The sequence below is a fragment of the Mastigoproctus giganteus genome, chromosome 1 (genome assembly GCF_048544385.1).
Source record: "Mastigoproctus giganteus isolate SK-2022 chromosome 1, ASM4854438v1, whole genome shotgun sequence".
Classification (NCBI taxonomy): Eukaryota; Metazoa; Arthropoda; class Arachnida; order Uropygi; family Thelyphonidae; genus Mastigoproctus; species Mastigoproctus giganteus.
This window is the reverse complement of record NC_143575.1, coordinates 18757596-18773649: the sequence shown is the minus strand read 5'-3', so window position 1 is coordinate 18773649 and position 16054 is coordinate 18757596. Positions and strand designations below refer to the sequence as shown.

At 37.0% G+C, this 16054-nt stretch overlaps 1 protein-coding gene across 1 annotated transcript in view; it reads right to left on the bottom strand.

Moving 5' to 3' along the window:
• LOC150090600 (transient-receptor-potential-like protein) overlaps positions 1–16054 on the bottom strand; it is a 116069-nt gene that overhangs the window by 9376 nt on the left and 90639 nt on the right. The window contains exons 5-10 of the mRNA XM_090379000.1: positions 15258–15391; positions 13949–14444; positions 12728–12923; positions 9986–10198; positions 9058–9105; positions 835–903 (exon numbers count right to left, since the gene is read on the bottom strand). Of these exons, the coding sequence (XP_090235126.1) occupies positions 835–903; positions 9058–9105; positions 9986–10198; positions 12728–12923; positions 13949–14444; positions 15258–15391 (1156 nt within the window). The remainder of the gene's footprint in view (positions 1–834; positions 904–9057; positions 9106–9985; positions 10199–12727; positions 12924–13948; positions 14445–15257; positions 15392–16054) is intronic.

Below are 16054 nucleotides of genomic sequence, written 5' to 3'. Positions count from 1 at the left end.
TGTTCACTACGTCCATCCTATTGTACTAGCGTGGTTCAAATAAAAAAAAAAGTTAAATAAGTCTTTATTCAAACCTGTGGTAAATAAGCTCATTTTTTTAAACATATTCTTCTCCGATTGTAAAACTAATACAATCGGAGAAGAATACTATCAGAGATTTTTTGTGGTTGCTGCTCAGTCGTGCATCTTTTTATTGATTTCATACCGAGCTAGCCGATGAAAAACCCAAAGACCCACTTTGAACAGACATTAGTGAATTCCAACTCGTTATGGACAATGCCATGGGCAGATCCGATGCTTATACTGAATGAATGAACTATAAGTTCATTCATGTAATGAAGTTGTAGAATTTTGAATTTTGTGTTCAAAATAACCCCTGAATAATTTTATATTCAAAATAACTCACTATATCGATTATTTTACCTAAATGCAAATCGCAGTGTCATAAGGGAGTTTATTATCCGTATGTAGTACACAGTCTTCAAGATACTGACAGTTGGCTAATTCCACATTCCGGCAACAAGAATGGTTGAATCATTTAGAATTATGTCTAAAGAAAATTATCAAAATATTGTTAAGAAAATATCTTCAGATATCTCAACTTTTAAAGATTTGGACCTCTTTAAATATTAATTTTGATATTAGCAGCCAAGCAGCTTGAGGTAAAGTGCGAACACGTCTGAAATCGGATCAATAAAGCCAAAGATTTTAATCAATTATTCCAAATTCATTTGCATAACTATCTACAAATCACTACAGCAACGAAACTGCAACAATATATGTTGAATAATTCTTCTACTCTACAAATTTCGAATTTTTTAGGTTCGAACTGACCTGATAACTGACGGTGCTGGGCCTTGGGACCACTCCCACGTGAGGGGGCGTTCCATTTTGCTTAGGGGGCTGCAAAGAAATACAGGAAGCGTTTAGTCTATGTAAGCGAAAGAGGCTAATTATGGAATTTAAATCACCATACTGAATCACGTTCCGATGAAATGTTAGGGATCATTAATGTTTTTCAAAACACCGATTGGTGTCCTCTCTACTTTTCATTGTAACTTTGGCTTTCTCAAATAGTAATCAAACTGCTGTACAGTTCCTAAGAAACTTTCTTTTTAAACAAGGATCCCTTTCATACGTCTGAGCTACGCTGAAATGTCTTCAGTTTTATCTTTACTAACTCAAGAATCGGGGCTGTGGGAAGTAGGGCGTGAAACTCAAAGTTTCAAGGTAATTATCTGAAACTTCCCACATTTATTAATGCTAATAAGATAACTGACTTATTAAATTATTTACAGAACATTTAACACATATGGATTAAGTAATTATGTTCTCTTATTTTAATTTATTTTGGCTTCCTTTCTAACATAATTGCGGTTTCCATTATTTGGTCTGAATTTGTGTTTTGTTAACTCGTAATAGCCGGATTTATTTTCAAGAATTTGAAGCACCAGTTTTGCCAAATAAAGATTTACTTCTTGTCCTATTTGTTGATACTTAGCTTAAAATTGTAGTTTTAATGTATGCTGGTGGACAAAAATTAAAGTACATAGTTTCACACTTATCCTTTGTAAATCGGACTTAGATGCATATAGTTATTTTACAAATGGAAAAGAAAGAAAAAAGTGGGTAAAGAAGAGAAAGAAAAGTGTATTAACCCAAATGGTTGTAAACTTTTGTTGTGCCCATCTAGAATAACTGTAATGTCAGAATTCATTGGGAATCTGCTATCAGATGGATAGGAGGGATTCCAGATTTTATCTCTCCATAAAATTTTATGTAGTTTTTACTCTATCAAAAACGAAAACTAGGACGGATGTCGAATTTGGAATATAAATCAACAAAAACTTTTATCGATCAAGCGGACAAAAGGAAGAAAACAAAGATAAAAAAAAAAAAAGAAACCAGAAGAAAAGATATGACAAAAAATTCCAATAATAACACTGTGCTAGTCAGCAAAGTCATTGTAAATTTTCAAAATAAGTAACACGTAGATAGTACAGTGCCCAAAATCGTTGTCCTTTCGCACTACACAGGAAAGGAATTCCGACTTGGACTCCTATCTAAACGGAAACTGAATTCGATTCCCGTTTAGATAAGAACATTTATGAGTTTTATCACACAGTTGTTGAATTAGAAGACGGAAGACGCAGCATGTGGCTTTTCGCAAAACATATAATAGAATAAGACAATGTAAGACAATTTAAGACAATGTAAGGTCTTAAATCCGCTTAACACCAACTAACTTTTCCCTCGTGGGTGACATAGTTGGTAGAATAGCCGTCCTCCCCACACCGGGTGGAAAAGACCCCAGTTCGAGTCCCGTCGATGGCAAGAGGAATTTTCATGGGTCTTTTTCAGAACGTGGCTGAGTTAGTCGGTCTCAAGCGAGGATAGCATGATTTTTTCTCCAGGAAACTCGGGTTTTTTGTCCAGCAAACAGAAAATTGGCTTCAGAACAAAGACCATATACATGGAGCAATGCTCCTAAAACCCTAGTGCTGCTACTACTACTACCCAACTAACTCTACTATGGTGTTCAAAAGTTTAATAAATCGCAATCCTGACGAGAATCCGAATCCAGCCCTTTTCCACATAGTTCGTAACTTATTCTGTACACAGATAAGATTTATATACTTAACTGAATAAACAAAATAAGATGTTTTTAAGGATTTTAATGTGATTGGTTTAACAAAGATATTTCTGAAGGTTCCCCTGAAAGATTTCTGTGGTTTCTCTTTCTTGGAAGACTCTAATACAATCCATTCACTTAACTTGAATGCAAATATTTAATTCTTCACCTTGCTTTCAGAAGTTTTCGCTCCTTTATGTAATATGTAGTTTTAATTGAATTATGAGGTATCAAATTCTAGAGGACTTTGGTGCCTGGTGGTCGAGCAAGAGAAGACAGAAGATAGCGAATACACTGCGAAGTTACAAAGTAGTCAGACATCACGGATATTGGAACTTAACGGGTTTTGTAATTCAAAGTTCTCATATTCGATAGAAGACCGGGTGCGAGTGTAGCTGGACAACTGTCTGGGATTGTGGAAATTTGATGCTAATAGCGTTTCCAAATATTGTGTTAAACTCTAAGATCATTTATATATAGCCATACATTTCCTAGAAGAGTTAGATTACAATATTTTGCTTTATGTGGGCGTCTACTGAAGTTGGTTTGTCATCTAAAGGATTAATGTCGTCTCCTCCTATTTTCTATTCTTCATAGGAATATGGTTTTCCGCATTTAAAATAAGTCATTGAATTGCAGATGCGCTGGGAGAAATACCTCGAATTACATTTTCTCCTGGTGAAGGAAAAGAACCAGATTTGTTCTGTACTACTTCTACTTTTCTTAGAGACGATCATTCATAATATGGATCGATGCGAAATAAATATGCGATCAGTTTTATTCGGGAGACAAGTTCGTAATGTACAGTCCATATTTCTGAAATTGAGGGATAACAGACGCGGTAACACATCTAGCATTACCTTTACGACTTCAAGGAACTGTCTTGAAACCAGCTCACCCGTGACACGTTGATATCCGAGAAACTTTCCTCTGCTTTTAGCAAATTATATCTTCTGAAGATCAGAATTTTGCTGATAAACATGGAGGAGGGTTGGAATGGGAACTTACTGATATGGTTCAGGCGTACTCTTCCGTGTGCATGAGTTGTTTTCTATTCATAGCGAAGCATTCGTACTTCCTGACTTCAATATTTAAGTACAGGGGTTGACAGGAAGAAAATGTCCTCCCAAGTGGTTTGGAAGCTGATGTTGAAGGTACACTTGTGTGCAAAATTTAAGGACCAGTCAAATTTTCACCTGTAGCTTCTCATAGGAGTGGCCTGGATATGGGAAAAGCATACCAAAGGAACCTCGTGAGGTACAGAAACGATGAAGGAAACAACACCGACACAACAACGAATCGAAACGGTACAGAGGGACTTTATTCAAAAATGGCAACATAGCACTGGCTGCCATGATACAGATGCATCACTGCCAAAGATAGAACAAAGGGAAGAGGTGGTCCTCAGTAGGAGATATGGCCACCCCTAATGTTGATGCAGGTTTTGCACTGCCTGTCCATACTTAGAACAATGTTGTTGACAAGTTCTTGCAGCAACATCGTCCCTCCCTCTGTCAGCGCCACCTTCAGCTGGTGAACATTTTCTGGTGGGTGTGCATGTGCCGCTAGGCGTCTCCCCAGAGTGTCCCATATGTGTTCGATGGGATGTGTTCGAACGGGCAGGGCAATCCATACGAACAATGTCCTCATTTTCCAAAAGCATGTTACAGCTGCAGTCCGATGGGGTGTGGCGTTATCATCCACAAACACGAACTCGGAGCCAATGGCACCTCGGAACAGACGCACATGGGGGAGGATTACCTCAGTACAGTAGCGCGCACCGGTTACAGTACCGCCTTCCACTATCTGGAGTTGTGTACGTCCATCCAAGATACCGCCTTCCCAGACGAGAACACCTTGACCGCCATATCGATCCCCTTCATTGTTTGCAGGGTGATACCGTGTGACAACCTCTCGCCAGATTAGCTGACGTCTAGAATCGTTGCTGAGACTGAATCTACTCTCATCAGTAAAGAGTACCTTAAGTAAAGATTTTGTGGTTGTAACCTTCAGAAATAGTGTTGGTCCTTAAGTTTTGCACACCAGTGTATGACTGTATTAGGTAATACAGTTGTATCCTCAGACCAGCAATAGAATACACGCAACTTGTCAATGCCTCATGAACTTAGCTGCCTTAGCGAGGTTTTCAAACTGTGCTCCGCAGAATCCGGTTTGAAATAATTAAATTAAAAACACCCATATATTGGTGTTTTTAATTTAATGTTAATTATAAGTTTTTAATTCAATTCTAATTATAACTTTTAATTTATTTTAAATAATATTTTCTTAAGATGGTAGTAATAACAATAATAATCCGAATATTCCGCGTTGAACTTAGCTCGCTGTCTTTGTTTCAAAGGCAACTTATTCCAGTGCTCGACAATTCGCTGCCCATAGGTGAACTTCATGAGAGCCGGTCTTCTATTATTACCTGAGATTTTTTATTTTGACCTCTAGTTCGCGTCTCACCCACAACGGGAACAGACTCATTCATTTCACCATCATTGTCCATATTAACGAAATCTTAGTAGTTGAAGTTTTCGTCCAGTTTTTCAAATATTTACGAACTTTGTTTTTTTTTGAAGTCATTATTTGATAATCGATAATTTTTCTTGCCTTTCTCATTAAATTGTGGTGAGCGATATCGATTTGAAATACCTGGCATACAATGCATAAATGCTAACTCCACTCCTTTTCAATTAATTTTGCAACTACCATCCACAGAAAACAAAACAAAAAAGAGCTAGTTTAATTCCATGATGCATTACCCTATACTCTAGACTGCCCTACCATTAATATCAGGACATGGGCATGTCTAAAAATAATCTCCATTTACAGGAAAGCTAATACTTTTGCTGACGCTTTTAGCCTTTATGACAGCTTCCAGTTTCCGTAGAACACTCACCATCAGTTTGTTGTAAATATCCACCAATGTTTTCCACCATCACCCTCCCAACCGGCGACCAGTACAGTTCGGGTGTTAGAGCAGTCCGTCCTCATACGCACCCGATGATCCAGTTCATCTCGATATTCTCTATGGTTTGTCCAAAACAACCAATGATTCCAGGCCAAACTATGAAAATCAGCCCCACCCCCATGTCAACGCTAAACGTCATTTCAGGGACGATACAGTACAGCAGGTAGTGTTCTCTGCGTATTCGCTACGCTCAGACACTACTGTCAGAGTGGCAGATCACTTAACGTGACTCATTCCTCAAAAGCACAGCTTTCCACAGGTCAGTGGAACAAAACAGCTGGCTTAAACCAGGCTAGATGGCGTCTGATATTCGCCGGGTAATTAGAAGCTTGTAGACGTCTGCAGGATTGTGGTAACCCATTACATGCAGCGTCCTGCGCACTGCAGTATTGTTGACATTTGTCCTAACTGTCTCACTGAGGATCGATGTGTGTACCGAAAACGTTGACCTGCATTTCGAGCGGACGATTCTTTTGAGGAACCGCCTGTCGCGCTCCGTCAGCTTCGAAGGTTTTCGGGTCGTTTCATGAAGGTTTCGGCACCAGTTCGCTTCCATTTTCAGATAACATCACCAATGTCGTCGACCTAGAAATCTTCAGTGCCGTTGAAATTTTACATGAAGACCGACTGCTTACGTGGCACCGCAATGTCATTCCATGCTGGAAGTCTGTTAATCTCCTCGATTTTGGCATCTTGCATATACAATGCTACTACTGTCTCCTCGTGGGGGGGGGGCTGATGCGAGGGCTTTTTAGTATTAGTAGTGGCGTATGATGCAATGAAGAAAGCTTATAAAGCGGCAGCCAAAAAAAAGAGAACTTCTGACATCACCTGTCCATCCCCTCCAATAATTTGCTTAATTCTTCTTTGAATTTATCCAAACTGCCCACTTCCACAACAACAACAACCGATTAAAGTTGTTCCAACAATCGACCACTCACTAGATGAAGGCAAACCTCCACACATCAGTCCTGCAACCATCCTTCCTCAATTTAAATTTAAGACCCTCATGTCTGTAGTCTCAGCAAGAGGAAGAAAGCCAACGGCATTGAGCTTGCTCAATCCATTCAAAGCCTTAAAAACCTCGATCAGATCACCTCGCAGGTGCCTAATCTTCATACGCTGCAATATGCAGAATTGAAGCGTTTCTTGGCGAGACCACCCTTTCGTTCTCTTCACCATTCTCATTGCCGTTTTCTGCACCCTTTCCAGCAAATCTAGATCCTTCTTAAAATAAGATCTCCAGACCTGTATACAGTACACAAGGTTTGGCCTGACCATTGCTTTATACAAGTGGATAATTTCCTCCTTATCCCTGCTAGCAACATTCCAGTATATCGTTGACAAAACCATATGAGCTGTCAAAGCAGCCTCTGTCCATTGAACAGAGAAAATCATATATTACTGGACAATTACCGTAAGGTCTGTTTAATTTTTCACTGCCCTGAGTAACACAGTTGGTAAGCTAATCTGGAACACTGCTACCCATATGCAGTATTGGTCAATGTTAAACTGACATTTCTCAGTTCTCATGGCTAATTTCATGATATACTTCATCAATCAATGAATATAGATTAATACAGAAAACAACAAAGGGCCAGCACTGAACTGTGGGGAACTGCACTAATAACAGTAATTATTGAAAGTATGTCTATTAATAACCACTCTCTGTCTTCTCCCACTCAACTATCCCTTAATCCCACACTGTTCCAATTTGCATAGCAGTCCGAAACCCAAGTATGTGACTTCGAAATTTTTTTTTGCATCCAGTTCCTTTGTTATTGCATCATAATATCCCATCAGGTTGGTCAGACAAGATTGCCCCTTAGCAAATCCATGCTCTCAGTGCAGAATAATTGCATTCCTGTCTAGATGGTTCTGTATTACTTCTTTAACCAGTGATCCCATTATTTTTGTTTTTCCCATTGCTTACGTCACACCATATTGATTCACCATTGAACTAGCCATCCAGCTAGACTGGATGCACTGCCACAGATTAAATATGCTTCTTAACTTAGACCATAATTCTCCTTCCTGTACTGTCTGTCCCCAGTGTACCCAGTGTACTCCCAATATTCAAATATTTGCTTTTAATGTCTTAATCTTTACTTCAAATTCGTAAATTTATTATGTTCCTAGCATTGGTGTACATGCAAGTATACATACACTTGTTCTTACCCTTGGTTACCCTAACACAGCCCATGTATTTTCTTGTTTCATGATGACACAAGGCACTTAAACCGCGATGTCTTGTTTTCCGGGCTGCTGTACATTCTATTTATGGCCCTGTTTTTCCATGACTGGCTTGGTAAGTCGGTATCGCAAAGATTTCACCATTTTTCCTTGCTGGAAACAGGTTTTTGTCGAAAAAACAAAAAAAAAGGACCGAAGAACGCAATTACAGACAATATACTGACGCCTCATATCCTTAGTTGATTTGGCATTTAACACGCATCTAAGAGGTTTTTGAAATGTTACGCATCGCATAATTATGCTTAGTTTCCATAATACTTTCCAACTCGTAGGCTCTCATCGATCCTAATAAAATGCTTAGCAGTATACTTTTACAGGTATAAACAATGAACTTTGTCTCATTAAAAATAGTCCAAACTCTCCTTTTGAGATGCAATGGTTAAGGCAGCTGAGTGGATCATTATGCTGTAAGACACGCACACGTGTAAAAAAGTCCCAAAGTGGAGATTACCAGAAAAGTTATAGATTGTGAGTATGGATTGGCAAACTGTAGTTAATCCAAATAGAGATTTAATTTATGAAAACATGGTTTAATTACCCTTCACCTTCCTTTTGTTCAATCACTTCTCTCAGAATTGATGTTTCTGTCCACTGCATCGTTAATTTTGTTGTTTATAGAACAGTCTGAGTTTCTCTTCACGGATTGCCTTCAACTCCCTTCTCAGAGATTATCAAAATGGTTTCGCTTCATTGCCCAAAAGGTACGCGCAATAATGACTGTCATCAGTCTTCATTAACCACGTCTTTGCCATGACTTAGACACAATCGTGTCTCGCAAACAACTACATAACCGAAGAAAACAGTGAATGACAATAATTTTAAACCACCGTCATATCTATCTAAATTAAGGACATGGACACACTCCCAGCAGGACCACATCTAGCCTGTGGTTGATGGTGTTTTCCTTTTACATTGATAAATCGCAGCTGTGCTTCGCCAAGCAGATATTTGCTAATGACTTTAAAATGAAGAGTAAACGGAAGTGGATAAAAGATTCCTCAACCAGGATACTGTTAAGTTTGATACTGGAGTCATTGTATGCAAAGTCTGTTGGGAAATAATGGAATTAACGAGGCTCGAAATCTCCTAATATCGATTACTGAAGATTGTTGACTTATTATAACAACACATATTTTAAAGATATAAATAATAAATGTTCTTTATAAATTTTGAGAAAGAAATTATTTAATGTTACCTTTGTGGGTGGAGGACTTCCGATGTAATTGGCATTCTGATTTTCAGGCTGAAAATATAAGAAATCGTTAAAAAAAATAATAGTGCCCTCAGTACCTTTGTAATCATCAATAATGGTAACAATTGGACAAATGTATGATAGATATAATGGTATTTCAAAAAAGAAAATACGAATTTCCATCACTGAATGTGTTTCGTAGTGACAGTAGAATTTTAAAGAATGTTCAATAGACTTTTTCGGCAATTAGAAGCAGAAATATTTTTGTCTTAACGTAATGGCCTCAAAGAACCTGAGGGATAAACAAAAAGGACGGATCTCTACATTTATTTTGACAGGTCAGAAAACGTTATGGTAGATTGAGAACTTAAATGGAAAGAATTCGTTTTGCAACAAGGGTGTTTGAGACCATGACAGGACCTTGTCAACCGTTCTCAGAGGAAATTACCATGAAGGTAATTACAAAACATAAGCGGTGTTTTGGTAAATGTTTTACTGATGCATATCATAGAAATCCTGACATATTGAAGTACAATGGAATATTAATGGACACTTCGAACGAATGCGATGATCTGTTTAAATTGAAATAATTGAGAAGATACAGTGTACCTTTGCTGTGTCTTTCTTAGATGGGTAAAGTTAGCTCAGCCCATCTTAAACTCAATTCTCTCTTATTATCCACAGAAAATAAATCTGAATTCTGTACAGTTGGATTAACTTTTAACTTCTATCTTTCTTGGCTTAAGATGTACCAGAAAAAATACTTCCTCCTATCCAAACGGCAACTTTTTCTCTCTCTCTCTAAGCTTCTACCGATTGATTGTTAATACTGCATAAATCTCGAACGTTACCTGCCATCTAATTGATCCCACATATGGAAGTGATGTCCCATAAATACCACCATAAAATAATAATAAATACACATACTTACTTTAACAGCACTCCTATCAAAGGCCTGTCTTTTTAAAAGGGTTGTCCCACGTGTGCACATCTTCATGATTAGATTCTTGGTTCCTCGGAGGAAGAAATAAATCGATTTGGGACTGATGATCAGGTTGAATGGGGGAGGAAGAGTGGAACCTTCGTCAAAATAACTCATCCACAGTTTCGATCTCGCGAACTTCCATTCCCGATCAGCATGATCCTAGTAACCCAAAATAAAAGGACAAAATGTGACAAAAAATTTGGTAAATTTCAGTGATATTTGAAACGTTAATTACAATACAAATCGAAAAGTAAGGTCTCCAAGGTCTCCTGGATTCCTTTCGGATGTGGTATTTCAGTTAGGTATTAGAAATGTCCAATTGCACAAAACACATACACAAAATAAATTGGAATTGGTAAACAACACCAACGTTTGAAAGCAAAACATATTGGAGATCTTACTTTTCCATTTTCCCTCGTATAACATTTCCTAAAGCCTTAACGAGTACCCCAGTTGGTAGAACTCTACACACCCCGTGGAAGAGACCCGAGTTCGAATCGCGTTTGCGAATCCAATTCGAGCGTAGCATGGTTTTTTCTCCCGGACACTCAGGTTTTTAACTAAAATAGTCAAATTGACCACAGAACATACTCGATTTACACAACTACTGGACAAAAACCCGATTTTCCTAAGTTGCCTTGGTGCAAGACAACAATTCATATAAAATAAGTTTGGTGTACGCCATTTACTTCATTTATTCTGTACACCCTTGCCGTTTTCCAACTGACAGTGAGAGTATCTGAATGTATCAACCGAGAAATAGCTAGCGGTCATGAACCTAGCTTCTTTGATACTTTGCGAATAAACCCATAATAGACAGGTAAATCAAGATGTAGATAAAGTGTCTTCTGTGAAGGTAAGATGGCGTTTCACATTCCAGAGAAGCAATCGCTCGTCAGGAATGTTAATCTTCATTTTCCACAAGAAGGAACTCCTTTCGTACGATGTTACATGCTTTGAACAGCAATGTAATGAGGAATCTAACAAAAGATATTCGAACCTTTCCTTAAAGTATATGTGGAGTCACCTTCATCCACGCCAAGAAAATATTTGGAGGGGAAATAATTTTATTGGATCTTAAGAATAATGTTTAAACATCTTATTGAACAATTGAAACAAATAGCAATTGAGGAAGAGCCAAAACATATCTGAGTCACTAAAAGATCCTCACTATTGTTTGATAAATCTATAAAGACAGTCTTCCACAAGACCAGTCATTGACAACTACAAATTCCCTTGAAGCATTCAGAAGGTACGTCCAAACCCTATTTGATATAATTATATTCTGAAGTTCTTGTCTTAAACCATATACTCAAGAAATAATTTAATCTTAATGGAAAGAAGACATCATTAGTTGTAGAATTGCGCCTGCTTTGTGGTTGGTTTTCTGGTCGAAAAACACCAGTTTCTGGGAGAAAAAACCATGCTACCCTCGCCTCAGACCAACTAACTCAACCACTTTGTAAAAAAGGCTCATAAAAATTCCTCACGTCATTGATGGGATTCGAACTCAGGTCTTTTCCACCAGGCGTGGAGAGCATGGCGATTACACCAACTGTGTTAACCACGCACCTTTATATATAAATGTAAGCCCTTGTGAGTAGCACAGTTGGTAGAATCAAGGAACTCATTACATCTAAAGTACCCGATCAACTTCCAAATATAAAACGTAAGGGTCAAAACAAAAGAATCTCATCTCACTTGGGCTTAAGTCTGACGTAGGACTAAGGTACCTTTCAAAGAACACTTTGCACATAGAGAGTCTAAGACGTGTGATGCTATTTGGTCGATAAGACAGGCGTCGTGATATAGCAAAGCAACTATATTGTTGTTTTTTTCTTCTGGACCACTAATTTTCTTGAATCTCCAGTGGCCAATCCTTGTCAGCACACAGTGGTACAATCTATCTATTAATAACTATGCTGCAATCTAAATAAATAGCATCAAAGCTATTACCACACTTTATGTCCCTGGCGACTTTCTCATTACATGGCAGCGACTTGATCAAAATCGATAACTCTTTAATGAAACTATGTTGTGCAACCAACGTTCTCTCTAGAGAGCGAGCCATACTACCTTTGTGTACTTCCAGAACTTATATCGATATTTCTTCACGCTCTTTGCAGGAGCTCTCTCTTTTCTAACAGACTGTTGAAATTCCTGAGCAGTAACTGAAGCATCTTTCCATGTTCCTCTTATAAGTGGTTATATTCTCATTGGCTCGTACATCCTCCAAAAATGGGCTAAAAATTACACTCAAATACCATTTCGTATTGCTGTATATCTCCTCTTCTCCTACATGAAACGACTGAGACTGAGTTCTGTTTGTCACAGATGAATGAATAACTCTCTAAAGATTCACATCATCAACGGAATCCTTCACTCCACATTGATAATCTGGAATGGGCCTAAGGGAGAACCTTTTGAGACTCAATGTAATGCAATAGAAGCTGAAGCTCCATTTTCAACAACTAATAAAAAGGGGACATAACATTTTCAATGTTCAAGAAACATAACGTCATATTACTTGAACATTATTCATTTTTGTTCATTTATTAATTCGGTACTAATATGACACAAACAAAAATAAATAACAGCTCCCTCTGCTGTTATTTATTTTTGGGGTTAATCGGGGTTACTTTATCGACATTTAGGTTACTATTAAAATATAAAATGTGATGACCCTACCTCAATCACCTGGAAGGATTTTGTCATCATGGCAATGAGCATGTTTATTAGGACAATGATTGCCGTCACGTGGTATGACATAAATAATCCCTGACCTACAGTTTCAATAAACACGTCATCTTCAACTAGATCTGTACTTTTCGGCGAACTTATCCCAAATAAAGACCAGAAAAGAGTGGCAAAAGTGTTCCCTATTCTGAAAAAGAGAAAATAGATAAAATAGATTCCCACTGAACGTATCATTTTACATGCAATTAAACATAAACTAAACACTACTTTGTAGTCAATCAACATTCACAGAAAAATTATAAAATACAATAGCCAGCCATATGTGGCTGTGACTGATACTCCAGCTGACTACTAGACAACCTATAGATGATGTATCACAGCAGCATGATGGTGCGCCGGAACATTTTGTGCTATTTGTGCATGGCTATCTGAATGGTATTATTTCTATCCGATGGATTCATCACGGTATATCCATATTCCCTTAATCATAAACTTAACCTCCAAATACGTGTTTATATATACTTATTTGCCAAAAGTATAAGGACACCCTGGGATAGATAGCATTAATATATAACCCAGAAGTCCTTGAATATAATAGACATGAAATTACTGGTTTATGTTTCAGTAGAACAATTCGCGATGGTTATTCTGCAATCCATGACTTATAATAACTATTCCATTATTAGGTACATGTTTAATACATCATTAGAGTAATTGGATCATTATGCCCATCCTCTTTGTAGCGTGTTAATCAAAGCACCTCCTAGCTCTTTGTAGTTTGCAAAGTTACGCGGAAGCAGATCTTAATTTCTCACTCGGCAAATAATACAGATGTTGGATTCACGTGTAGTGGATGTTCTCTTATCTCATGTGCAAGTTAGCATGAGAAATGTCCATCTGGCTGACCTCTCTGTACACAACGTTGATTTCTCTTTAGAGAGGATGCGGTTACTATGGAGAACATCCAATATGTATTTGTGTTGGATGCGTAGCTCTTAATGGGGAAAGTGAAAAAATCCATTAGAGTGGATGGTTACTGGTTATTATCTGATAATTTTATCCAAGTTTTCTAGAACTTTTACAGGATTTTATGGATAATAAACTCAGTATACACTAGTACATCAAAAATATTGGCACCCTTATTGTGTGTCATTACTAGAACTTCAAAGTGTTGTGTCCAATAATATTATTAATTTAGAATACCAAACTTACGTCATAAATGCATCCGGATTGTATTGGCAATTGAAGGTTAGAGTCTCGTCTCCTATAACCTTTGTTTCACAGAATTCGGTATTGGAATCGTAATACCAATAAAGTTGATTGAGACCGCAGGCAAACGAGGTGAGCACTAGGAAGAAGATAAAAAGAAATTTGGCAATGTCGACAACCATACATCCGAGTGATATCTGGAGCGGTCCTAGGTGAGGATTTGTCTGGAAAAGATAAATTATCCTGGCAAAACTGAAGACATTTGCCACCGCGAATACTCCTTCGGAGATAAGAGTAGGATCATTGTTTGGCCAGCGACCACGTTCAAGTATCCTTGGACCATAGCGATCGCTGCGTATCTGGAAGTAGGCGACTGCTTTCAGTGAGAAGGTTGCCAGATAGAGAGACAGCATGAGAAAATCCAGCCAGTTCCACCATTGTCTAATGTAAGCTTTGAGTCCTTCTTCCCATAGTTGCTTACATTCAGCCCACACCATGCCTAAAATTGAAAAAAAAAGTTTGTTTTTTAATTTCTGAATTATTAATATTTTTATCTTTAACCCAAATCCTTTTAATCTTTAGATTATTTTATCCTAAACTTTTTATCTTTAACCCTAATCCTTTTATCTTTAACCCTAATCCTTTTAATCTTTAGAATCTTTAATCTTTAGAATCTGTAATCTTTTAATCTTTAGAATCTGTAATCTTTTAATCTTTAGAATCTTTACTCTTTTAATCTTTAGAATCTTTAATCTTTTAATCTCTAATATTTTTAATCTTTTGAATGGTTAACTTTTTAACCTCTAATATTGTAATAGTTTTATAGTTAATCTTTTAATCTAATATTTTAATCTGTTTATTTGTTAATCTTTTAATCTAATATTTTAATCTGTTTATTTGTTAATCTTTTAATCTCTAATAGCTTTAATTTGTTTAATGATTAACTTTCGAATCTCTAATATTTTTAATCTTTTGCATTTAACTAATAGGAATAATCTATGAATCTGTAATCTTTAATCCTATTGAGTCACTAATCTATTTATTTGACTCACTAAGCTCCTTTATTCTCCAATCCTTTTGAATCACTAATCCTTTCGAATTGCTAATCTCCATTAATCTCTAATCCATTCGAATCTATAATCTTTCAATCTCAAGTTCTGATTCATTTTAATTTAGCCATTTCTGATTATTCTAATCTAACCTTCAATTTCTAGTCTTCTGAAATCTTTAATCTTTTTAATTTTTTTTATAATCTTTGGAGTGAACTTCGAAAAGACAATCGAGAAATAAATCTAAATGTATTCAAACTCACCTGAGACCCAGAAGAAAATGAGCCATTCTACGCCAGAAGGGGGAGGTCCCCTGATATTTTGGCTTGCCCTTTCACTTCCTTCTGTCCGTGTGGATGCCAGAACGAGCAATAACAAGAAAAACCCAAAGGAGGCACTGTAATAACACGAAGAAGGATAATAAACATCCGCATTTATTTCAATTATTAAATTTTAAAAATTAATTTTAATTTAAAATATCTTAATTTATTTTTCGTATAGTCTTTCACGTATTCCAAGCAATGTCTAAAAACCATTTCAAGAATCACTGGAATAAAAATCAGGACCAGAAATATTTGCGTATTTAAAATTTGTATAACTTTATCTTTTGTCAAAAATAATCCTTTAAAAATTGGAAATTGAACTCAGATTGAATGCAAACAGAAAAATGGAGTTGGTCCAACTCAATCAAAATGCTATTAGATAAACAAAAATAAGGATATTGTTTCTTTAGTATGAGTCAACGATTTTTCAGATGAAAACTTTTGTCTATCGGAGGGACTACAATTGAGCACCAAGATAGTCAAACAAATAAATTCGATTTGAATATTGTTTCATAGCTGTGAACCACGTAATCGATGAGATGATCATGCAGTAAGTCGCTTGATGATGGAGCTTAACTGGAATCTCTCAATACAATCACTGCTAAAGTAGTCTTACCACGCCATTTTTCATCCAGCTTTTCTCGAAGTGCGTGTTAAAGGAGCAATATATTTGTACAGAAGACAATACCTACCCCTTCCCAATGTGTCTAATGTCGCCTTGTAGAAAAGCGAAGACA